This window comes from Mobula hypostoma, chromosome 1, assembly GCF_963921235.1.
Source record: "Mobula hypostoma chromosome 1, sMobHyp1.1, whole genome shotgun sequence".
Lineage (NCBI taxonomy): Eukaryota > Metazoa > Chordata > Chondrichthyes > Myliobatiformes > Myliobatidae > Mobula > Mobula hypostoma.
Window position 1 is genome coordinate 129,963,382 of NC_086097.1, and position 25,369 is coordinate 129,988,750.

The 25,369-nt window shown below is 40.4% G+C and overlaps 1 protein-coding gene across 2 annotated transcripts in view; it reads right to left on the reverse strand.

Moving 5' to 3' along the window:
- Window positions 1-25,369, reverse strand: part of ctdp1 (CTD (carboxy-terminal domain, RNA polymerase II, polypeptide A) phosphatase, subunit 1) — a 362,097-nt gene that overhangs the window by 107,976 nt on the left and 228,752 nt on the right. Inside the window, exon 12 of one of the 2 annotated variants that reach the window (XM_063055679.1) lies at window positions 23,702-23,913. In XM_063055679.1, coding sequence (XP_062911749.1) covers window positions 23,702-23,913 — 212 coding nt within the window. Of the gene's footprint in view, window positions 1-23,701; window positions 23,914-25,369 lie in introns of those variants that run through there. The other variant, XR_010018895.1, reaches the window with a different exon arrangement.

The window sequence follows — 25,369 nt, forward strand, 5'->3', positions numbered from 1 at the left end:
TTGACAATTTATTTTTAATTTTTAAAAAATTTATTTGGAGATACAGTGTGGAATAGGCCCTTCCGACTCAACGAACGCCCCTTTTTAAACACTTGCCTAATCACGGGACAATTTACAATGACCAATTAACCTACCATGCTCTTGGACTGTGGGAGGAAACCGGTGCACAAGGAGGGAACCCACACCGTCATATAGGGAGAACATATGAACTCCTTACAGATGGCACCAGAAATTGAACTCCAAGTGCCCCAATATCCTGAGCTGTAACAGCGTTGTGATAACCACAATGCTACCATGGCCTCCTGTGGTTGTATGGGAGTAGCCTCGGGGTTAAGGTCAGCTGGTTCATTCAAAGGAACAACTGGCCTCCTGTGTTATAAGAAAATATGAAAAACAAATACAAGATACCTTGGCACTCAGATACTACTGAACTGCATAGCAATGAGCGCAAGATGGAAACAGTTTTAAACAGGTGTTATAAAGACCACTCAGCATGAATTTCTAGTTTACCATTCAGTTCAAGACCTCATCAACCTGGCTGAAAATCACCTCAAGTCATCACAGATGGAGAAAGGGCCATTATAAATGAAATGTCTTTCAGTGGTTTAATTTGTTTGAGTAACATTTGAGCTATTTTTACATATTCTTATTTGCCACCTCTTTAAAAATCAGAACATATTCAAATGTCATCAAAAAAGGCTGACAGCACCGGTAGTTATACAGACTGATGGATTTGGACTAAAACTATCAGTGCTCTTCCTATGATTACCAAAAGGTAATTAAGAATAATTGAGGAGCTTTAATCAAATGGTCTGCAGAAGCAGAGTGGCCTCAGTAACAACTGAGAAAGGGAGAGGCTGGAACAATGCCTGTATTTAACATCAATCTGACCAGCTCCTTTATAGTAGGGTATTTGAATTACTCCAACAGAGCAGAAGCTCAAGGTGTGAAAATGTATATCTGAACTGAACAAGGCATCCCAAGGCTCTTCATAGAAATATTACTAGATAACTTCTGACCCCAAACAGACCGAATACCAGTTTGCAAGGCAGTTCTCTGCTGATGATCAGCATCACCATAGAGCCTATAAAGATTGCCCTTCTCAGACAATCTGCTGACTCCCAGCCAACGGGAGCAGTAGGGTGTCTGCAGCTGTCCAGGAAGACCAGTGGAAGTTACATTTGTCAAGAGGTTCTCGGTTTTTTGATCACGAAGTACGAGGATTGGACTGATGAGAGTGATTGTGAGATTGAAGAAATGTGAGGCTTTCTTGGATCAGAAGCTCCATCTTTCTTCAAAGCAAAAGAGATAGCCAGCTCACTGAGAACCAATACAGAGGTGAACTTAACAAGGAGAGACTGTCAATGTGCATAACTCTGTCCTTGATTTGACAGCTCATCACTACAACCCGCAGCAGCCTATTTGGTTCAGACTATTTGGTTCAAACTGAACTAAATAGGCTGCCGTGGGTTACATTTTGACTCTTCATATCTAGGACAAATTCAGGGCTTCAGGAACAGGCTGTATCCCTGCTGAAATTCTACCATTTGTCAATGAAGAACATCAATTAGGAATCCCTAATCTCATTGTTCACTCTGTGGTAGAGGAGGATATACCACGGAACTTCAGAGATCCTGTTATTATGGCAACCATAGAAAAAAGGCCTGCTGGACTGTGGTAACTACAGAAGGATTTCCTATTCTGTTACAGGGAAAGTCATTGTCAGGGTTCTCTCTGAATACCTTCTCCTATTGGTTGAAGAGCTGCTGCCTAGACTACAGCATGGATTCTGCCCATCCAGAGTTGAACATGATCTTCACCATGTGACAACTCAGAAAAGTAGTTTAAAAAAAAATCTTTAGGGAGCAACTTTATGTGGTATTTGTTGACCCTTCATGAACTATGAAGAACTATTGAGCACTGTCCTCAAATTCCAGGATAAATGTGTCTCAATTTTATACTTGCTCCATGATGGTCTCTGAGCCATGGATATTAATCAAAAGGTCTACAATGGGTTTTCAAAGATGTACTCAAAACCTCCCTGGAAAATCGCAACATCGCCACTAGCGCAGAATCTCTCAAAAAGCAAAGGAAGCATTTGTGATGGTATTGAGAAGTCTTTGTCAGAACGACAGAGAAGCTCAATATAAGTGGTAGAAGGCACATACAACCTTACAAATTAACCGCCTACTGTGCCATCTGCAGAGCAGTGCAATCGTCCCATATCGCCTTGTCAATCACCTGAGAACCCACAATACTGGAGTGGAAGCAAGTTATCCGCGATCCTGAGAAAACGCTGAAGAAGAAAACAGCAGTGCCATCCTTGTCAAATACAAACTCCAAGGTCTCCGGGCAAATTTCAGTGACTCCCAATGATCGTTTCCTCCTAACAACACTACCTCCCCTGGCTGAGAATAATGACTTTGCCTAAAACCGCTATTTCCATAAGCTGAAATTTATATCCCAGCTGGACCCAACCCAAGCACTTATAAAGTTTTGGAAACCTGATCTGAACCAAACCTAACAAAGATGGTCTAATTCTACTGGTCTTGAGTCAGGAGGCCAAGTTTTTCCACCATACAGCCCTCATACTGTCTGAAAATCACATTTAAAAGTACTAACATGTTAAACAAGGCATACAGAATGCTGGAGGAATTCAGCAGATCAGGCAGCATCTATGGGAAGACATAAATGGTTGATGTTTCAGCCTGAAACCCTGATTGCTCATTCCTTTCCATTGATGCTACCTGACCTGCTGAGTACCTCCAGCACTTTGTATGTATTAGTCAGGATTTCTAGCATCTGCAGAATCTCTTGCAAGCACATTAGACAATGCTGCTCATTATACAGCAAGGAAATCATTATCCTATCCTTGAATATTGTTATATTACTCCTCCCCTCCACCTCTCCCACCCTCTCAGCTTCTACTGCATTTTTAGGGAATGCATATAGAACTCCAACTTAAAATAGTAAATGCAGAAAATGCTCAGCAGACCAGTCCACATCTATGGAGAGAGAAAAACAGAACTAACATTTCAGGTTGGCAAGCTTTTAGTAACTTTGATAAATACACCTGACCTGAGCATTTTGAGCTTCCTTTGTTTTTATTCCAGAATTTCATATCTCACTGCATAGGCAGTTTTTTCCTGATGAACCTTAAGGTGCCTTTGTCAATTATTTTTACATACGTGTCCCTTGGTAACTGACCCACCTATCAGTAGAGCCTGCTTCACATTACTCATTCCAACAGAACTTCTGTTCCCTTGGGCTTTCCAGCACGGACCAGAACTCAGAATGTTAATGGCTACAAAAAAAGTATGTGCTTAACATGTTAACAAATACAATAAAAACAAAGGTTACAGAATTCTCAATGTTGCAAAGATCAGGCATGTTTCCAATAGATCAAAAAAAAAATTCCAAGGTCTTCAAGATTCATTGTGGAATCCAGTTCCTGAACCTATGCTTTGTAAAGATTCCCACAACAGTCACACTCAAAGATGAAAGACAAGGCTTCCCTCACAAGAGCACCATTGAGAGCGTCCAGACAAGCTGCATCTTCATCTAGTCTGGGAGCAGTCGAACATTGGACTGGAAGTCCCTACAAAGGACCGTGAAAAGAGCTGAGAGGATCATAGGGGTCTCCCTACCATCCATTGGGGACTTTTATCAGGAGCACTGAGTACAAAGAAGCCTTAGTATTATTAATGATTCCACTCATCCATCCAGCAGCCTCTAACTTTTTACCATCAGGCAAGAGATTCCAATGCATAAAATCAAGAACCGTCAGGATGGGAAACAGTTTCTTCCCTGAGGGCATTAGGCTTCTGAACTCCCTCCCGCACTGCATTCAAAGTGTCACTGGTTAATCTGTTCTGCACTTTACAATATTTAATATATGCACTTTAGTTTGTTATTTATATGTGATTCATCTGTAGATTTTATCCTTACCTTCATAAGTTATCGTGCATTATGTGTTCTGTGTGTACTACTGTGCTTTACACCCTGGTTAGACAAATGTTGTCTTGTTTCTATATGCATTATATCGTTATATATGTTATATACATGGATATAGTTAAATAACAATAAACTTGACTTTACTTGAAGAGGAGATATCTGCAACACGTCTGAGTTCAAGTAACAAAGACTACAGTGCCAATTTTAACCTATGAAGCCAGAGCTTCAGATCCCAGCTACTTCTCACTAACCAATAGACCTCAAGATCAATAAGGTAAAATGGTCAACCTGCAATCTATAACTTTCTGGCTAGTGCACTTACTAGAACTATGATTTGTGTATGTGGAATTCACAGGACATAACAGGCTATTCCAATTCTAGAAAGCCGTTTTAATACCTACATTATTAACAATACTGCAACATTTTTTGTTTGTCACATCAACTAATGAAAAAGGAGTACTGAAAAATCTCTTGTCTTTGAGAACACATGGTTTAAAATGAATTCTAATGAAGAAAGCTTAATGCTTTTCAAAGTCAAAATAGTAACATGCATTTCACTGTATTTTTAACGCAATTAAAAATCCTCCATGTGTGATCAAACAAAAATCAATGCCAAGACAAAGAGAAAAATATAAACTGCCTGTAACTATTGATTTTTCATGGAGAGTCTTCAAGGAGAAAAAAGCAAAAGATTGAGAGAAAGAAATTGAGGGGGAGGGAGAGTGCAGGGGAGAGCAAGCAAGCAAGCAGGAGAGAGACAGAGTGCAGGAGAGAGACAGAAAAGGAGAAAGAGGGAGATTGAAGGAGTGAGATTAAGGGAGAAATAAACACATCTGGGAGGAAGGGAGGGGGAGAGAGAGAGAGAGAGAGAGAGAGAGAGAGGTAGAAAGGGAGGGAGAGAGGAAGAGATCAAGGAAATTAGATAGAACAACAGAAAGTGAGAAAGAGTAAGTGATGGGTCATTGTGAATTCAGGCGAGGCGACTTGGGCCTAGACAACTGGAAGCAAAAATGTTATCATAGGAGATCGGAGGATCACAGACAAGATGGAGGAACACTAACATCTCAGAGTGCTAAAGGAAAGGCTAGATTAAAGAAAGCAAAGAATAATGTTGCAGCTGCTAATTACAACAACATGAACACCCAACCCAACAAGGTTGCTTGTTTCAATTAGTCCTTTCATTGTGCTTATCTCAATGAAGGTCATGCAAGCAAAGCCTTGATTGTTAGCATCTTAGTATAAGATGGCACTGAGTTGATTCCCAAGGACTTCAGAATAAACCTAGGCTATAACATCCAGTGTAGTACAGAAGACATGCTGTATTGTTAAAAGTGCTGTCATGTGCTAAACTCTGTCACACTCTTATGTTGACATGAAACCTGTACCGCCAATTTGATAAAAAGCAGTCGAGATTTCCAACTAACATTTGCCTTTCATTCAACAGCCATTACGATATTTGTGTTGGTGGGACTTAAGAGTTTTCAAACTACCGAGGCACTACCATGCTGTCCACCGCTGGGAAGATCTGGCTATTTGTCTTGTTTCTTGAAATTCAATAGAGACTTCAGAAAGGGAAACTCAAGCTAACACACACCAGTCCTCATTGAGGTGTCAGTTGTAGAAAGGGTAAACAGCTTCAAGTTACTGGGCGTCAATATCTCAGTATCTATCTAGGGCTCACCAGCAGCTAAACTTCAGTCGGAGCTTGAGGAGATTTGGTATACTACCAAAGAGTCTGGTGCTTCAGTAGGAGCTTGAGGAGATTTGGTATGCTACCAAAGAGTCTAGTAAATTTTACAGATGTATGGTGGAAATACATTCTGATTGATTGTACCATCGTCTCACATGGAGGCTCCAACAGGCAAGATCAAAAGAAGCAGCAGAGGGCCATAGATTCAACCAGCTCCATCACAAGCACATCCTCCCAATCACTGAGGACAGCTTCAAAAAGTGATGCCTCAGGAAGGTGGCATCCATCTTTAAGGGCACTCATGTGCCCTCTCCTTATAACTATCATCTGAGAAGAGGTTCAGAAACATGAAGACCCATACTCAATATCTTAGGGACAGCTCCTTTCCCACCACCACCAGATTTCTGAACTAACACTACCCCACTATTCTTTTTTTACACTATCTATTGACTGATTGCAACTTACAGTAAGTTTTATGTCTTGTACTTCTGCCACATAACAACAAACTTCATGACTTATGCCAGTGATAATAAACCTGATACTGAATTGAGGAGATTGACACTGGCTGAAATAGTTTCTTGTATTCTATAAAAGGAAAACCTTTCAGGGACATTTAGCAAAAGCAAGGGAGCAGTACCACTGGGGCAACTCCTTCAAAGAACAGCAGGGTCAAAATGGCACAATAGCCTCCTTCTGTACAATAATGAACTCTGGTACATGCAATGTTTGTGAAAGGTGCTTTAAAAATTTAAATCTATCTTTCCTTAAAATAATTTTGGCACAAAATCTTGAATGGCAGTGGAGAATTTAATGCATCGGCCTATTGGTTCAAGACTTTGCTGATGTAGATGCCAAGTTCCAATTTACTAACATAATTTTGGACTGTTTTTTTTGTTTTTTGTTTTATCGAAATTGGATTGAGAAAGAGGATCAAGCAGTCAACCAAGTGCAATTCACCAAAATATGACAACATTAGAAATAGGAGCAAGTGGACTGTATGACCTTTCAAGCCTGCTCTGTCATTCAGTGAGATTGCAGCTGATCAGATCTTGGTCTCAGCTCTGTAACATGATACTGCAATGTTTTATCACATTAGAACTGCTTTACATATGCTTGTAACTATCAATTTATGTAGTAAGGGGCTTTCTTTAAAATTTAGTTTCCTTAACACCAGACTCCTTGTCAATCTAAAATTCTGCCTCAGACTTGAAGGTAATCAATGAATCTGCTTCCCTGGAGTAGATGTGCCCACCACTGAGCACAACTACAAGGAGCACTGCCACATGAAAGCAGAATCCATCATCATGGGCCCCCACCATCAACGCCATGTTCTCTTCTTGCTGTGGCCATCACAGGGTGGTGGTATAGGAACAGTTATTACCCTTTAATCATCAGGCTCCTCAACTGGTGTGGATAACTTTACTCACCCCAACATGGAGGAACTGATTCCACAACCTATGGATTCACTTTCAAGAACTCTACAACTCATATTCCTAGTTTCATCTACCTATTTAGTTATTTATTATTATTTGTTTTTATTTGTATTTACACAGTTTGTCTTCTTTTTCACATTAATTGTTTGTGTTTGGTTTTCCATTAATTCTATTGCATTTTTTTATTCTACTGTGCATGCTTGCAAGAAAATGAATGAAAGGGTACTATACAGTGACATATACATACTTTGTTAATAAATTTACTATGAACGTTATACTGTTCTATAGAGGAAAGAAATTTTCCTCATTTCTGCCCTAAATGCGTGACCCTCACAAAGGAAACCAATCTCTACACATCTTTGTCAAATCCCTCAGAAAACTACATCGTTCTATAAGATCACCTTTCATGAAATGCTGCACTCTAGTCTCTTGAATGAAATGTTAAACTTCTCAAACTTTTTTCTCAAAAAATACGATAGATATGTGGAATAAGCTGCCAGAGTAAGTGGTAAATCATGTACAATAGCAGTTGGATAGAAACGTGGAGAGGAAAGATTTAAAAGATTATGCCGCGACTGCTGGCAAATGGAATGAGCTTGAATGTGCATTTTGTCAGCATGGATCAGTTGGGTTGAAGGGAATTTCCATGCAGTTTGACTATGACTTTAGCTGCAACACTATTAGTTGAATTCCATTACATAACAAAAATATCATGCGATCCCAGTGAAAAAGACATTGTCCAAGGTCTCTTGAAGCAAGCACGATGACTCACATTGGATCACTCTGCACTTGTTTTGAAAATGAAACACTGCTTTCCACTCTGAGTCATTCCATTGCCCACTTCTAGACTGAGCACACACTGTGATTATGCACAAGCTATCATTTCTGAGATTAACTTCAGCGCAACGAGAATTGTGCAAAGATGGAAACTTCATTTTGCAGTCCTCACGAGAGTGGACCCAAAACACTGGGTGATGACTGTAGGCAAGGGATAATGCCACACATTGAGGTCAAGCCCTGATAGAAAACAACAAGGCTACTTTTGAACTCATGGTCAAACAGGCAATGAAGCCTCAATGACAAAACCATCCAATAATCGGAAATTTCAGCCAACTCCAACACACCTTGGAGTCAAAAGAAAGGTTTGTATTTATATAATGTTCAGATCTCTTTCAGTATATCCAATTGTCAATTACTGTAATTACTGTTCAAGTGCATTCACTGTTACAATGACCTGCAAAACTATTGGTTCGTAGCAAGCTCCCACAAATAGTGATTTGAACATGACCAGATGACCCATGTTGCTCGAGGGCTAAATACTGACCACTGTACTGGGTATAATGCTACTATTCCTATTCTTATGACCAGCTGAAACAGTAGTAGCTGTGGCTTCTATTTAACAATTTATCAAGGGACATTTCTGACTGTGCAGCATTCAAGAGTTATAGAGAGCTGCGTCACAGAAATTGGAACTTCTGCTCACTGAGTTTGTGCTGACCAAAAACCATTGATGTACAGAAATCCTAACATTTATCTCATGTTGCATTCTTCCTATATTCTCATCAACTCCCCTTATATTCAACCACTCACCCACAAACTAAGGACAAGTTACCGCAGCCAGTTCATCTTCCAACGTGCCTGTCTTTGGAACAAAGGAAAAACCTGAAGTACCCGGAGGAAAGCCATGTGGCCAGACTCCACACAGATATAGCACTGAGAATCTGGATTGGACCCGTGTCCCTCCAGGTGCGAGGCTGCAGCTCTACTGGCCATGTCACTCTGTTGCTCATCTCCCTCAGCATCAACCTGGAGATGAACCTGACTGAAGGGCACCTGTGCCATCAAGTAAGATGGAGCAGACACTGCAACATTTCTTGTCAGGAAAGCTAAAGATTGGTTTAGCATTTGTGATAAGTTAACTTAGTATGCGAGCCAGAGATGAGGTTTTCCCATAACACGATTGCTACTAACTGTTTAGACAGCGTGTGAAGCAGGTGACGGAGCAAACTTTGTGCAATGCTGTGTAGATCATCCATACTTAAGAGACAAAATGTGGTAGTAATTGGGTGAATAGTTAGTGTAATGACTGAGTGCCAAACAGTGAATGGCAGTAGCAAAAATGAAGGAAACGCTTGGCAGGTTTGGCAGCATCTGTGGAAAGAGAAACTGAGGTTTTGTTTCTAATCCGAGACCTTTCATCAGAACAACTATGTCTCAGAAGATTCTGAACTTCCCGAGCTCTGGCATTGTCGAGAGTGTTGTATCACACTCCTGACTTGAAGCCAGTAGAGAATTGAGCTCTGAGGGATCAAGTGATGACTTCCTTGCTCACATTCGCAGACTCTGACTTGATTTCACAGATGCCACAGAATTTACACAAAGTACAGTGCTCAATAAATGTTACAAATAGTATTAATATAAAAAATTAATTGAGTTGTCCAGTATGTGAAGGAGGTTTACAATATCCACAAACACAACAAGTTCCTCTTATTCTTACCTACCACCCCATGGACCTCCGCAACCTCTGCCATCTTCAAAGGTATTCTACCACCAAACACATCTTTACATCCCCTCTACTCTCCGCTTTCCACAGGCATCACTCTCTCTGTGATTCCCTTGTCCATTCGTCCCTCCCCGCTAATCTCCCTCCTGGCACTTATCACCATGCCTGCAGGCAGAAGAAGTGCTGCACCTGTCCATTTACTTTCTACCTTAGCTCCATTCACGACTCCAACCAGTCCTTCCAGGTGAGGCACACTTCACCTACAAATCTGTTGGGGTCGTCTACTGTATTCAATGTTCTCGATGAAGCCTCCTCCACATTGATGAGACCCAATGTAGATGGGGGGAGGGGTCACTTTGTTGAGCATCCCCGCTTTATCTGCAACAGGCAAGAATTCCTGGAGGTCAACCATAGTCCAACCCCCACTCCTATTCCAATATGTCATTTCATGGCCCCCCACCTCCCATTGCCCCAAGGAGGCCACTCTCAGTTTGAAGGAGCGAGACCTCATATTCTGTCTAGGTAGTCTCCAACATGATGGTATTAACATCGATTTCTCCTTCCAGTAAATTTCTCCCCTCTCCTCTTCTTCCATTCTTCTCTCTGGCTCCCTTCTTAACTCTTCTCTTCTCCTTACCCGCTTATCACCTCACCCTGGTGCCCCTCTCCTTTCCTTTCTCCCATGGTCCACTCTGCTCTCCTATCAGATTCCCCTTAGCTTTTTCACTTATCACCTCTCAGTTTCTCACTTCATCCTCCCTCCCCACCCCCCCCATGATGTTTTGGCTTCTTCCCACTTCCTTTCCAGTTGTGATGAGGGTCTCAGCCTGAAACAGCCAATGTTTATTCCTTTCCTTTAATGCTGCCTGACCTGCTGAGTGTGCCAGCATTTTGTATGTGCTACAATACCCACACAGCCTGGGCAAAGCAATATAAAAGGTGAAAAACTTGTGGAGGAGGGGAGCATCATTAGAGTCTGTGCTAGTGTGCGTCTCAGATCAAACTTTTGTCTTTGTTTTCTACAGTTCGAATAATGTAGCCTCAGGTGAATAACTGTCCAAATACTTTACATTTTGCACAACCCCAATTTTCATTTGGTTTCCATTGAAATTTAACTAACCCTGCCATTGACTTCAACTGCCAAGGCTCCAAAAAGTTCTGAAATTACTCTAAGATGTTTATTTAAATCTCCTCTCCTTCAACCAAGGTACCTGGCATCTCCTTATGTGGCTTAGTGCCAAGTTTTGTTTGGTAGTGTTCCTGGGAAAAGCTTAGGGGTTTGCTACCATATAAGTACAAGTTACTAATGTTACTTCATCCAAAGAGTAAGACAAACTTTTATAATCCTGCTCAACGGGTACCCTCATCTTTCAGATCACGTACTTAGAGATTTATGTCAAAGGACTTGAATACAAATTATACACACAGTCACAGGGCAGAGCTGTCGGTATTCAATGATGTATTTGGTAGGAACCTGTTATCACTTCTTTATTATGAGTATTTTGAATGCCGATTCTTTTCTTAAAGGGATAACTGCCTTCAGTATAATTCAAACATTGCTCTCCAACTTCTAGCCAGGTACAGAGTATTGATTATAAACGATGTTTTGATGGAAAACTCTGCCATCTTCATCAGGGATAATACTTGGGCATGTCTAATCTGGTGGTATTTATACCCTCGTAGTCCATCCCTCCTGATTGGTTAGTCCTCACCCGATCAGTTTCTGCTCTCCCACTTTGTTTACAATCGAATTCGAGTTCTTACTTACAGCGAGACCTTTGTCTTTGTTAAAATTCTTTTCTTCTAGTTTTTCTCCATTGGCTTCCTTTACCAGGCAGTTCCAACAGCCATTGGCGTGGCACTGTAGTTTTGTGCCGTCAAAGTCAATCCTATGGCTATTGTGAATGCAGTGTTCTGCTACCGCTGATTTCTCCAGGTAACCCAAATGCTCCTCGATGTGGGTTTCCACCATACGTCCCACCTTGCTGATATATGCTGGAAGGAGCACAGGAGGTGTATCCGCTTGGGTTACCTGGTGAAATCGGCGGTAGCAGAACACTGCATTTGCAATGGCCATAGGATTGACTTTGACGGCACACGACTACTGTGCCATGCCAATTGCTTTTGGGACCGCCTGTTAAATGAAGGCATCGAAATCAAACTAGAGAAGCAGCGTATATTGGGCAGACGGGACACATGGCGGAGACCCGCATCAGTTACTGAACCGTACGAAATAAAAATCCCCAAGCCCAGATGAGACAAAAATGTCTCCAGTGGAAAAAAACTCTGAGCAAAGATAGTGCCAAGTAATAGTGCTACCCCCTTCAAGATAGAACCTATCACAGCAAGATACCATCCCAATCTATGACTTTCACTTATACTTCCAACATACCAGGACCATTTCATTTAGAGTTCCGACACAGTCTCTCCCCACTGTCCTATTTGGATGCATCACTTCTTGGTATGACAACTGCTTTGCATGAGACCGCAAGAAACCTCAAAGAGCTGAGGACACAGTACATCACAGAAAATTTGAGTGCACTCCACAGATTCTGTTTGCACTTCTCGCTACATAACAGAAGGCTGAAAGACACCTTCTATTCTGCTGTTATAATACTAGCAAACAGTCCTCTAGTACAATAAACAACACACATCAAAGTTGCTGGTGAACGCAGCAGGCTAGGCAGCATCTCTAGGAAGGGGTACAGTCGACGTTTCAGGCCGAGACCCTTCGTCAGGACTAACTCTAGTACAATAAGATGGTCTTGTGACCTTACAATCTATTCCGCTATGGCCTTATACTTGCACCACACTTTTTCTGTAACGGTGAAATTGTATTCTGTGTTTTGTTATCATTTTTCCTTGTCAATGAAATGACCTGAATGGATAGCATGCAAGACAAGTTTTCACTGTCCTTCAGTACATGTGACTTCGTGACAATAATAAACCAAATTTACCAATTAATTTGCAGTTTTTCTCTCTCTCTTTCATGCACACATATATAGACACAGGATTTGCATCAGGCACCATTTTAATTAATTTTCACACATCCACTCTGCATTGCTGGAGGACCTATGGTTTCTGCCTACAACAGTCTTCCTTTTCCTGTTCAGTTTGCTTTGATTTCCCCAGAGTTTTTTCGACCTCTCTTATAATTTTGATCTCTAATCTGAAAAGCCAGCCCATCCGCTTTCAATACGTTAACGCATTTCAATGTGACTCATTGTGCCTGAAGTGCTTTGGTGTTTTCTGAGAAACTGGGAGATAGTATATGAATTAGAACCTCCAATTCAATAGGATTTCACTGGATACAAAGCTCTTTGGGACTTCAAGGTTTTGAAATATGTTATTTCAATCTTTTCTTCTTCAATGAAAGGCTATGTCCTTCTTTTTAATTTGTTCTCCCATGAAAAATATACATTTTTTTTAATTTTAATTCATTTTTTCTTTTCATCTCAATTTTTAACCACAGAAATATAACTTAGTACCTATGACATGAAATGAACTGCAGGAGCTGGTAAGTATATTGTGGTGCCAGTTTTTCACAATTTATTTTACATCTTGTTACTTTAGAAGTAGAGGCCATTGAGCCCACTGAGTTTATGCTAGCACTCAGAACAACCCCATTCTTCTATTCATTTCTTACATGCACATTTACTCACATACACACACTCATTACTTCACCCTGATTCAACTACCACTAATTTAGTAATCAAATAACCTATGAATCAATGTGACTTTGAAATGTGGAAGGAAACTAGAGACCCCAGGAAAAACTCATGGTGTTACAGGGAAATGGTTAAACTCTACAACGACAGAGCTAGAGGTCAGGATTGAATCTGTTGTTGCTGGAAGTGTAAGGCAGTAGCTCTGGTTGTGGGGTCACTGTACACCACATATGCTTTCATTAGAACTACTTTTTGTTTGTTAATGTTGTAGTTTTCTTATGATACTCAAGAAATCAAAAACAAATGAAAGGGAAAGCTGTCTTTGTTCTTTTGCCATCTTCAGCAGTGCCAGGGTTGTCTCTTAAACAGCCTTCCCCAGTTCAGGAGTAATGAGAGATGGACAATAAATTCCAGCATTGTCATCGATGTCTGCTTCCTATGTATAGGAAAATCAAAATACCCAAACAGTAACACACAAGTGATGCTCAAATAATAAATACTGTTGGGTAAGTTATTCTATATATGCAGTTTCAAGTGTAGTTATAATGAGTAGAGCAGGTACCAATGTGTTAACGGGAACGCTGCATATAGGTGCATATTCTTGCCCATGAATGTTATGGCAATTATTTCGCAAAACAGAATTGTTAGACGCCTGGTATGGAAACAATCCAGAAGAAGCATCAGAAATTAGGGACAGATTAGTCAGAAGGGTGTATTATGGAATGGATGCAAGTTATATAATGGACATAGATGCAGAACAGAATCACCCCTTCAGGCATACTTACTTTTAACATTAAGCCAGTGATCACACCAAATTATCCTGCAGTTCTTTTGTTAATATGACATAGTATCAATGCCTAGAGCATTAAGTAACACCATTACATACAAATGCATGAAGTAGGAGCAAGATTAGTCACTTAGCCTCTTGGCGCCTACTCCACTGTTTGGCTAGGCCATGACAGATCTGATTGTAGCTGCAACTCCATATTCATCTACCTTTGGTAATCTCACCCCTTCCTGATCAAGAATTTAACTACCTCAGTGACTTTGATTCCCTTTGATGGAGAAAGAATATTTTGTCTCATCTCGCTCTTAAACAGGTCACTCTTCATCTTTAACATGTGATTTAACATCTGAATTATTTCTATTATAAGAATTTAAGAAACAAAAGTAGAAATAGACCATATGACTCATGACAAATCTTGGCCTCAGCTCCACTTGCTTATTTTTACTCCATAAAACTTGACTCTCTTATTAACCAAAAATCTACATATGCCTTAAATACATTCAATTATTTTAAATGCTGCTACTCAAAGTTCAAAGTAAATTTTATTATCAAAGTACATATACGTCACCATATACAACCCTGAGATTCATCTTCTTGTGGGAATATTCAGTAAATCTATAGAATCATAACTGTAAACAGGATCAATAAAAGGTCAACCAGAGTGCAGAAGGGAACAAACTGTGCAAATGCAAATATAATAGCAATATGAGATAATGAGATAAAGAGTCCTTAAAGTGAGATCATTGGTTGTAGGAAAGATGGGGCAAGAGAGAGCAGTTATCCCCTTTTATTCAAGACCCTTATTGTTGAGGGTTTAGTTCAACATCCTCAATTCCATCTTAAAATGGGTGATATCTGTTTCTGATACTTTTTTAAAAATTCAAATTCGATTCAATTTTAAGTTTGCTGTTCAATACATTACAATTAAACTATAAAAAATTAATCCCTGAACAACTGCTTTTAAATCCACCTCTCAGAAGTAGCTCATTTGAGTTTTCATTAAAGTCACACATTGGCAATGGTTAATTAAAATAAAACCAAAGCATTTTGAACATGAGGATAACAATCAAATGCTTGCAACATAATGATATCGCAACTGTCAGTGTTCATTGTCATTTCAAAGTGGAGGCCCATGCCTTGAAGATCATATATTGAGTTTGCCCTGCCATTCAAAAAGAATGTGGCTCTTTTTTACCTCAGCGTTCAGATATTTAGATTTTTGGAGTATTTATTTCTGTTTTAATCCTTCATCTATTATTTTCCTGAATATCCAAAAATCTATAGACCTCTCTCTTGATCAACTGGAATTTTATGGGCAGCATTCTTCAAGGAAAGCATCAAGCAATATCTAGGTTAATTAGTTAAACTAGCACACAGAAATGCCAAACTAAATATTAAGCATGAATAAAAATTAATCTGCTCATATTTTTTCCCATTAAAACCTGAATGTAAAATATCTGACACATTAATTTTTTTTTAAATACTAATTATGAAGAGTGAGTTATTTTATTAGAAACAAATAGCTGATTATAAATACACACAAAATGCTGGAGGAATTCAGGTCACACAGCGTTAATGGAAATGAACAAATAGTTGATGTTTTGGGCTGAAACCTTGCTTCAGGGCTGGAAAGGAAGTGGGGAAACGCCAGAATAAAACGGTGGGAGAGAAAAGGAGGACGAGCTGGAAGGTAACAGGTGAAACTAGGTGGGTAGGAAAGGTAAAAGGCTGGAGAAGAAGGAATCTGATAGGAGAGGAGCGTGGACCATGGAAGAAAGGGAAGAGAGGGGGCACAGGTGAGAAGAGGTAAGAGGGCAGAGTGGGAAATAGAAGCAAAGGGAAGAAGGAAAAAAATTACTGAAAGGAGAAATCCATATTCATGCCACCAAGTTGGAGGCTGCCTAAAAAGAATGTGAGGTGTTGCTCCTCAACCTTGAGAGTGGTCTCATTGTAACAAAAGAGGCCATGGGTTGACATGTTGGAATGGGAATTAAAATGTTTGGCTACCGGGAAATTCTGCTTTTGGTTGATGGAGCAGAGGTGTTTGACAAAACTGTCTCCCAATTTACATCAGGTTTCACCAATTTAGAGGAGGAGGCTGCATCAGGAGAACTGGATACAATAGACAAAATCAACAGATTCACAGTTGAAATTTTTGCCTCACCAGGAAGGACTGTTTGGGGTGTTGAATGGAGAAGAGGAAGGAGGTGAATGGACAGATGCATTACCTCTGTCACTTGCAGGGATACGTGCCAGGAGGGAGATTAATAGAGAGGGACAAATAGACAAGGGAATCATGGAGGGTGAAATCCCAGTGGAAAGTTGGGGATGGGGGTAAAATGTGTTTGGTGGTAGGATCCTGTTGAAGATGGTGGAAGTTGCGGAGGCTCATGCGATTGGTAGTAGGTGAGGACAAGAGGAACTCTACCCCTGTTAAGGCAGCAGGAAGACAGGGTGAGCGCGGATGTCCGGGAAGTGGAGGAGATACAGGTGAGGGCAGCATCAATGGTGGAGGAAGCAAAACCGCATTCTTTGAAGAAGGAAGACATCTCTGATGTCCTGGAAAGAAAAGCTTCATCCTGAGAACAGATGCGGCGAAGGCAAAGGAACTGATAAAAAGGTTTTAACAAGGTTAACAAAGTTTTTACAGGGTGGGAAGAGGTATAATTAGACGAAAGAACTGAGAATACAGAACAGCATTTTTACAGGAGACAGGGTGCGAAGAGTATAATCTTCATGGGGATCAGAAGGCTTATAAAAGATGTCGACAGACAGTTTGGCTCCAGAGATGGAGAGAGAGAGATTGAGAAAGGGGTGAGAGGTGTCAGAAATGGAGCAAGTGAATTGAAGGGCAGGGTGGAAGTTGGAGGCAAAATTGATGAAATTGATGAGCTCAACATGGGTGCAGGAGGCATCACCAATGCAATCGTCAATGTAGCACAGGAAGAGTTGTGAGAAACTTTTGAGGGCGAGGACCAGTTCTGCCAGATGGAGGAGGGTGGTGTTAGAGGAGAACTGGTTTGGTCTTTTGTTGAGAGAGAAGTGGAGAGCTTTTAGGTCGGAGGGAATGGTGAAGACGTGGATTAGAGGAGGAAATAGAGAAGAGTTGATGGCATCAGAGGGTAGTGTGAGGGTACAGAGGGAAGGTAGGGTGGGAGGAAGATGGAGGTTCAGAGAACCCAAGAGTTGACACGGTAGCCTGAGAAACCCAGGGTTGGAGAGTGATGATGGAGGAAAGGAAGCCCAGGGGCTAATCACCAATGGGGAAGATCTCCTGGGGATGGTGGCAGCTGAGGTCCAGAGCTAGAGGCTACATAATTCACAGTATGAAAGCTTCCGGGTCATTAGAGCTGGAGTTGGAGGTGGTGGGATATGTGGTCTGGAGGCACCTGGCGTCATAGAGCCGCAGATTATGACGATGGTATCCATGGTCTGCAAGTATGTAGGGCCATCGGAAATGGAGCTGGAGAAGGCAGGATCTGCAGTCCGGAGGGGTCCAGGCCCATCAGAACCAGAGATGGAGGAGGCAGGATTCATGGTCTGGAGACAGGAGATTTTCCCATCCTCCTGGACATGAGAAAGGTGAAGAACTGGTGATTGAAGGTGTGGATCCAGCAGAGGTCGAACTGTCAGGGAGATCCATGACAGTTAGAGGAGAAAGAGGCCCAAGGCTGTGAAAGAGACTGTGACATAGCCTGCAGGTATCTCCGCATAACCAAGAGGGTAGTGTGTAGATTTGAGAGGCGGCAGGAGAAGCAGTCGATCAAACATGGGTACTCGGCATCCTCTGTGGCTCCTGAACACTGAGCTGGAAGCCATGTGGAACAAGACAAGCTTCCAGGGAGGGTAAGGTCGTATTAGCAAGTCTGGGTGAGTACATGGTCGAAGAGTCGGAGTGCAGCAAAGATCACAGAAGGGAAGCAGTGAGAAACAGTTTCACTGAACTCCCATTGAAGAGACGATTTAAACTTCTTCAGGACAGGCATACTTTTACAGTGGAGCAGCAAATCATAAACACAAGTGATTCTGCAGATGCTGGAAACCAGGGCAACACACACAACATGCTGGAGGAACTCAGCATGTCAAACAGCAGCCATGGAAATGAATGAACAGTCAACTTTTCAGACCAAGAGCCTTCTTCAGGACTGGAAAAAATTACCGGAAGGAGAAATCAATATTCATGCAATCAGGTTGAGACTATTGTGGCGGTTGCTCCTCAACCCTGAGAGCGGTCTCATCATGGCAAAAAAGGTGGTCATGGACCAACATGTCGGAATGAGTATGGGAATAGGAATGAAAATGGTTGGCCACCAGGAAGTTCTGCTTTTGGTGGATGGAGCAGAGGTGCTCAACAAACAGTACATAAACATATTTGGATTACATTGGATCAAATCTTGAAACAAAAGAAAGTAATATGTGCAGGGGGAGATAGAGAGGGAACAAAGTCTTTGATCTTTGCAGTACAGAGAAATACTTTAGAAGATAAGCATGTTTTGATTACATGTAACTTTGGTGATTACTGGCAAAGAGAAGCTAGAATCAATAAACCTCAATTAACCTTGTCTAAGAATGGTACATCATTATAATCAATCTGCAAAGATTCATAATAATTAAAAATGAGGTCAAAAGCACTTGCAGTACTTTATTATACAAACATTTAAGTAACAATATTTTCACTCAAAATACTTAATTAGTTGCTGTAAAACAAACTGCATATATTTCTTTCCAGCAAAAAATATAGGAACTGTTGCATGCAAATGTTTTTATCAAATACGTCCTAAAGCACAGCAATATTTTCTAACTGTACCATTCATATTTAAGAATATGTCTCTTTTGGTGCTTAATATACAGGTCCAAGATCAAAGAAAAAATACAGAGAATACCAGACAGATCAGAAAGCATAGAGAGTGCAGAGGAGAGAAAGAGAGGGTAAGGGAAGGGGAGGAGGAAGGTTTGGGACTAGGAGAGGAGGGAGAGAAGTGGGGAGGAGTTAAAAGAGAATGGGGAGAGATGCAGGAGGTACGTAGGGAGGGGAGGAGCTCAAGGTGACAGGGTAAGAGTGAGAGGAGGACAGAGGTGCAATTTTCTGTCAATAACAGCATTAGCACTGACAACCTCCCTAACCTGCAGTGTATTTTCAGTGCTTCCTTTTTTAAGCCCTTAATCAGTTCCCTTAGCCTGCATCACCAGAAACAGCTTTTTTGTGCAATTCTTATGCAGACTCTTGTCTTTGGAGGTGTCACAATTTTCCTGATGTCATGAAGAGAATGAGTTAAGCTGGCTAGTTCTCAAGTCCCCATTTCAAGGCAACAAATATACTGCACTGGCTGTTGTGCAATGCGTCAAGAAGAGAGTGTTTGAGGCATACAGGAGCAGCATACCTTTCTCTCTTGTTTTCTCTCCGTCCTACTTCCCCAGGTGCTACCTGACCTTCTTTGATTTTGATATTGTGACAAGAGCAAACCCACACCACCATGTTCAGGAACAGCTACATTTCTACATCCATTAGGTTCTTGAACTGACCTGCACAACCCTAAACCTATAGATGCTGCCTGACTAGCTGAGTTCCTCCAGCATTTTGTGTGTGTTATTTTGCACTCTATTCTTTTCTGTCTTGTGTAATTTATGAATGATATGTTCTGTATGAATCTACATGCCCACTGCAAGCAAAGTTTCCAAAGTATCTGTACTCCACTGTACTTATACATATGAAAATAGTCACCACTGCCGAGGTTTTGAATTTGATCATTACTTACAGCAACTTTCAGAAACAAAAGCTCCTGTCCATAATACAATACAAAGAAAACATACACGAGAAATGGGGGGGGGGGGGGGCTAGTGCTTCAATAAGACAGCACTTCAAGGAGGTGGTATCCATCACTAAGATGTCCACTCAATAATATAGGAACAGCTTCTTCCCCTCCTTCATCAGATTTTGGAAAGGTCCATGAACACCGTGTCGTTATTCCTCTTTGTTTGAACAATTTATTTATTTTTAAAATTTATAGTAATTTTGTGTCTTTGCACTGTACTTCTGCCACAAAACAATGAAATTCATATTATTTAAGTCTCTGATAATAAATCTGATTCTGATTGATCATTGGTCAACAATCTCTCAGTTGAAATGAGAAACATTAGAAACAAGTATTTTATCGTTCTGATTACCCAGTACCAACATTAAAACTCTGCAGTTTAAGTGTGGATTGATGTCACTTTTACTCCATTAGCCAACTTCCATTTTTCACAGAAGTAATTTTAAGGGATTTTGAATCTAGTTTCAAATTAAAGGTAATATTGTTGCCATAAAGGCTTTCAGCTAGAACTTAGGCAGAAATCATAGTGAAATTGCAAAATAGTTACTTAAGCAATTTATTATTGAAATACAATGGAAAATTTAGAAACTTTTGAGAAACAATTATCTTCGTGGGAACAGATTATGAATCTGGGAATCTTACATGAATGGAGCTAAAATCACAAAAATTCAATTGGCCTGACATTGTTGATATAGAAGGGGAATTTAATATCAAGAGAAGTTGAAAAATTACAAGAAAGGCATGTCTTAAGTTGCAGGATAAGAGGATGGGTGGAAAGTTAAATTCTTCAGTCTCTCTTGGTCTGTATCCTCCCACAGTATTTTGGCTCAGTTTCTCTTCTTTCAGTTTGTGAAGTCTGACATGCTAGGTATGTCCCACAGCTTTATCATTTGCAACACATTACACTGGCTGAACAAAAAGGTTAATCTGCCAATTAACTGTCACATTAGCCTATTTGGTCTCACCCTACCAAATCTACTCCATTTGTTTTATCTATACTTCTTTCATGTTCCCTGCAAGTGAAAATTAATAAGTACTCTCTCATTCTCAATTCTGATGAAAAGTTTCAGACCAGAAACATTGACTCTTTCTCTTTCAATGATGCTATATGACGTACTGGATGTTTCCACATTTTTATTTGGTATTGTGCCTTTGAAAAACAGAGGCTCACCAAATGTATGCACCACTAAAATATTACAGTGCATTGTTCATGCATAGATAATAACAGTGCAACAATTAAGATGTTAATAATGGAAACACAGTAGAAAACTTCGAATCATTTAGCCCAGCAACGAGTGGTCTCAAAACATTTATAACCTGGATGGACTGTACTTTGAAGTTTCACTTATTTCCAGTGGAAATTAACCAGTTTGGTCTTGGATTAGAAATGCTACAACAGAAGGAGTACAGCATTCAGTCCATTTCATCTGTGCTGGGATTCTTAAAGATCTCTACATTTAAAGTAAATTCCTTGTAATAATAAATCAGCTCACACATTTATCCACAACCAACCCTCCCATTAAAAGGTACTTATTGAAAAATAGAGTCATACAACATGGGAGCAGGCTCTTCCGCCTAACAGGTCCATACTGATCAGCATGCCCACTCAAATACTGCCATTTGGCCCATAACCTTCTAAATATTTGACTATCGATGTATCTATTTAAGTGGCTTTTAAAAGTTGTTACTATACTTGACACAATCACTTCCTCTGGCAGTTCTTTACACTTTACACCTTTTGCATAAGAAAATTATACTCTTTTGTTTATGAACTCCAAAAATAATGATTTAAGAAGCCACAGATTTAATGACAGGAAATGTATTGGCAAGGGAATATGTGATTTTAAAAGTAAATATGTTTTCCAGAAAGTCTCATCCAAGAAAGATAACGGTATGCTATGAAATCTGTTTCCATGGTTTTTTTTTGCTATATGCTAGGCAACAGCTAAGTATAGATCTCAAACTTAAAGCTTCCATTCTAAAGATTTTGATAACATTTAATCTTTGAGCATTCCTTAAAAATAAAATAGACATTAAACTCTTATTCCCGCTGATGGTGAAAAATGGTGATTTCTTTTTACTCACTTACAGATGGAAATTTTGACATGAAGGTCAGAAATTATTGCTCAATTCCAATTCTTATGCACTGAATGCTGGCAATTGACCATTAGTTTGGTCAGTGTGCTTGCTTTTACTCCATGGCTCTCCTTGTGCATTAGACCCATGGAATTTTACAGCAGAGGAGGCCATCGACTTGGGTTACTGTGGCTTTGTTGATCTGGTAAAAATTACAATTTCCAAATGTCAGGTAGACATTTGGTCTTTAAGTCTATGCTGGCTTTCACAGGATTCCCTGTAATTTCAATTTTCCCTGTAAACTATTCTCCACACTTACGCACATCCTACCACTTACCTATATACCAGGGGCAATTGACAGCAGCCCATTAAAATCTTAAGACATAGGAGCAGAATTAGGCCATTGGTCCATGACTGAGTCATTCCACCATTCAATCATGGCTGATTTATTTTCCTTCTCCATCCCATTCTTCTGCCTTTTCCCCATAACTTTTGAATCCCTTACTAATCAAGAATGTATCAACCTCTGCATTCGATATACCCAATAACTTGGCTTCCACGGCCGTCTGTGGCAATGAATTCCATAGATTCACCACTCTCTGGCTAAAGAAATTCTTCTTCATCTCTTTTTTAAAAGGACTTCCCGTGATTTTCAGGCTGTCCCCTCTGGTCTTGCACTCTGCCGCTATTGGGAACATTCTCCTCGTGTTTACTCTATCTAGGCCTTTCAATATTTGGTAGGTTTCAATGAGATCCCCCCTCATTCTTCTACTCTCCAGTGAGTACAGATCAAGAGCCATCAACCGCTCCCGATACATTAACCCAGTATACAAAGTAATCTGGCATCGGAGTTAGAAATTGACAGGAATGATATGTGGACATCATTAACCCATCAACATGTATGCCTTTGAAATGTGCACGTAAACTGGAGCACTTAAGATCATCCACCTGGCCATAGGGAGAACTTGCACACTCCAGATAGTTAGTGCCAGAGGTCAGCATTAGACCTGGGTCTCTGAAGCTGTAAGGCAATTAGTTCCATGCATTTTTCTTTGCAATCCTGCAAATTCCCCTGCTTTAAGTTTTTTTTTATTTTCTATGCACTAAGCACTCAAAGTTGTGATGTGAGTATTTTGAAATGCGTTTTGAAATTCAGTCTCACTGACTTCAAAGAACAGATCAGTGGTTTACCTCATAATCCGTATAGTGTATACTCCACAGGACAGTACACACGCTACGAAGAGTGCAAAACTTAACCTCGGTACCAGTAGCCTCTGAACCAATGGCCTTCAAAGTCAAAGTGAAACTTCACTTCTGCGAATTCATAAAGTGGCAGGTTTGGTGGAAGCTTTTAAGGAATTCATTCATCAGAATTACTGAGGTTCAAAGCAAAGACAAAATTAAACTTTGAGCAAATGGTTGATATGATGGAAGCTTTTAAGCCACAATTAGTGTTGGCGATATCTCCTTCCTCAAAGGGCACCCTGGACATGGCCTTTTCTTGTTACCACAATCAGGGAGAAAGTACAGGAGTCCAAAGACCCACAATGAATGATTCAGAATCAGCCTCACCCCCTCCACCATCAAATTTCTGAATGGTCTATGAACCCACAAATACTACCTCAATATTCCTTTTCTGGGCACTATTTATTTTTGTAATTTATAATAATTTTTACGTCTTTGCACTGTACTTCTTCTGCAGAACAACAAATAGCACATCTCAGCAGTCAGTGATAATAAATGTGATTTCTGAAGCAAGAACAAGGTGCAACCTTACCTAAGAACTCTGCCCGTCAAGCTTCCTTCACTGGATGATGATTTTGGCCTTGTTTCCATTTCGGTCTTCACACTTTCTGTTGCTCCAGGTTCTGGTCTCAGCTCTTCTTGCTTTTGCACCTCCTCTTGGGGCTGTTCAACCTGCTCCTTCACCTTCTCTTCCTTCTCAGTCTCACTTTCATTGTCACTGTCTTCTCCCAAGATATCATCCACCTGCCATATGGGGTTGAAATGTAAAATTAAACCATCGGAATTGCTCTTCAGCAGCCACACAATCCAGCAGATTGATAATTGTAGAATTTTTTTTTAAAACTGCAGATGATGGAATTCTAAAATAAAAACAGAAAATGCTAGAAGCTCTCATCAGTTCAGGCAGCATCAATGGAAAGAGAAACAGTTAAGGAAACAGGTCTGTGACTTTTGTTAGAACAAATACTGATTTAGTTTTCATTTTTTTTTACATTTAGTTCCTCCTTTTCAACTCTTTATTAACTTCCTCTATCCATCTACAATCAGCCTGTCAAGCAATCCAAGTGCCAAGGAAAGATTAACCTGATCCATCTTACATCCGATTAAGCACTTCTGTAGGTACTTGTGTCATGAATTCTGTGTTCTTGCATTCTGGGAGGAAAAAAAAATTCTTCTGAATTCTATACTCAGACTATTAGTCACTACCATAGCTACTGCATCCAATCTCTCCTCTATGCTGAAAGCAATTTCTCAACGTCTCCTTCATCAAACCACTTCAGAAGACCACCATCAGGCCAATTATCTTCTAGTGAGAAGTACACCTCCTGTATTCCCAAGTCTCTTTGCACTTGGAATTTTTGAATTTTCTCTCCATTTAGAAAATAGTCTGTGCTTTTATTCCTTCTACCAAAGAGTATGTCCATATACTTCCCTGAATAGTATTCCACTTACCACTTGTTTGCTCATTTTTTTATCTGTCCAAGTCCTTCTGCAGCCTCCCTGCTTCCTCAACACTTCTTGGCCCTCCACCTATCTACTTCCGCAACTTGGCCACAAAAACATCAACTCCATCATCCAAGTCATTGACATACAACTTTAAAAGAAGTGGTCTCAACACCGACCCCTTGACTATCTGAAAATGCCCAGCTTTGACATCCTGCACATTTGGAGATCCTCGTAGGTGAGAAATTAATATTAAAAAGTTCACAAAACTATTAAACTCAATGACAAATGAACTTAAAGATTCTGATATTGCTTTTCATTCATTTCATTGAAGCTGCCGCTTTTAAAACAGGTTTCACCCAGTCTGGAATGTGGGAGACCTGCGGATGTATTGCGTTGGAGGACTCCATGATGAGTTGACCAGTCCGCTGTTTCAGCCCAGGTGTCCAGAGATCAGTTTAAAGCAGGAAGCTGCATTTTAGTCTGTGCTTGGCATTCCTGCACTTGCACTCGGTAAAGTGCTTAAAATCTGCTAGATACAGAAGCTTTTATCTTGAAAATCTGGGCCACTGAGTGCGGACCAAATGCATTATCCTCCTGCTCTTTCAGGCCAACACTGGAGTGCTGGACTAAACCCCACAAGCTTTTATAGATATGCTGTGAACTGAGCCACAGCCACCACTCACAATGTTAACTACACTGGATGATTAGATAGCACACAAGCATTAGGATTCCCCCTAGTTCTCCGGTAATTGCA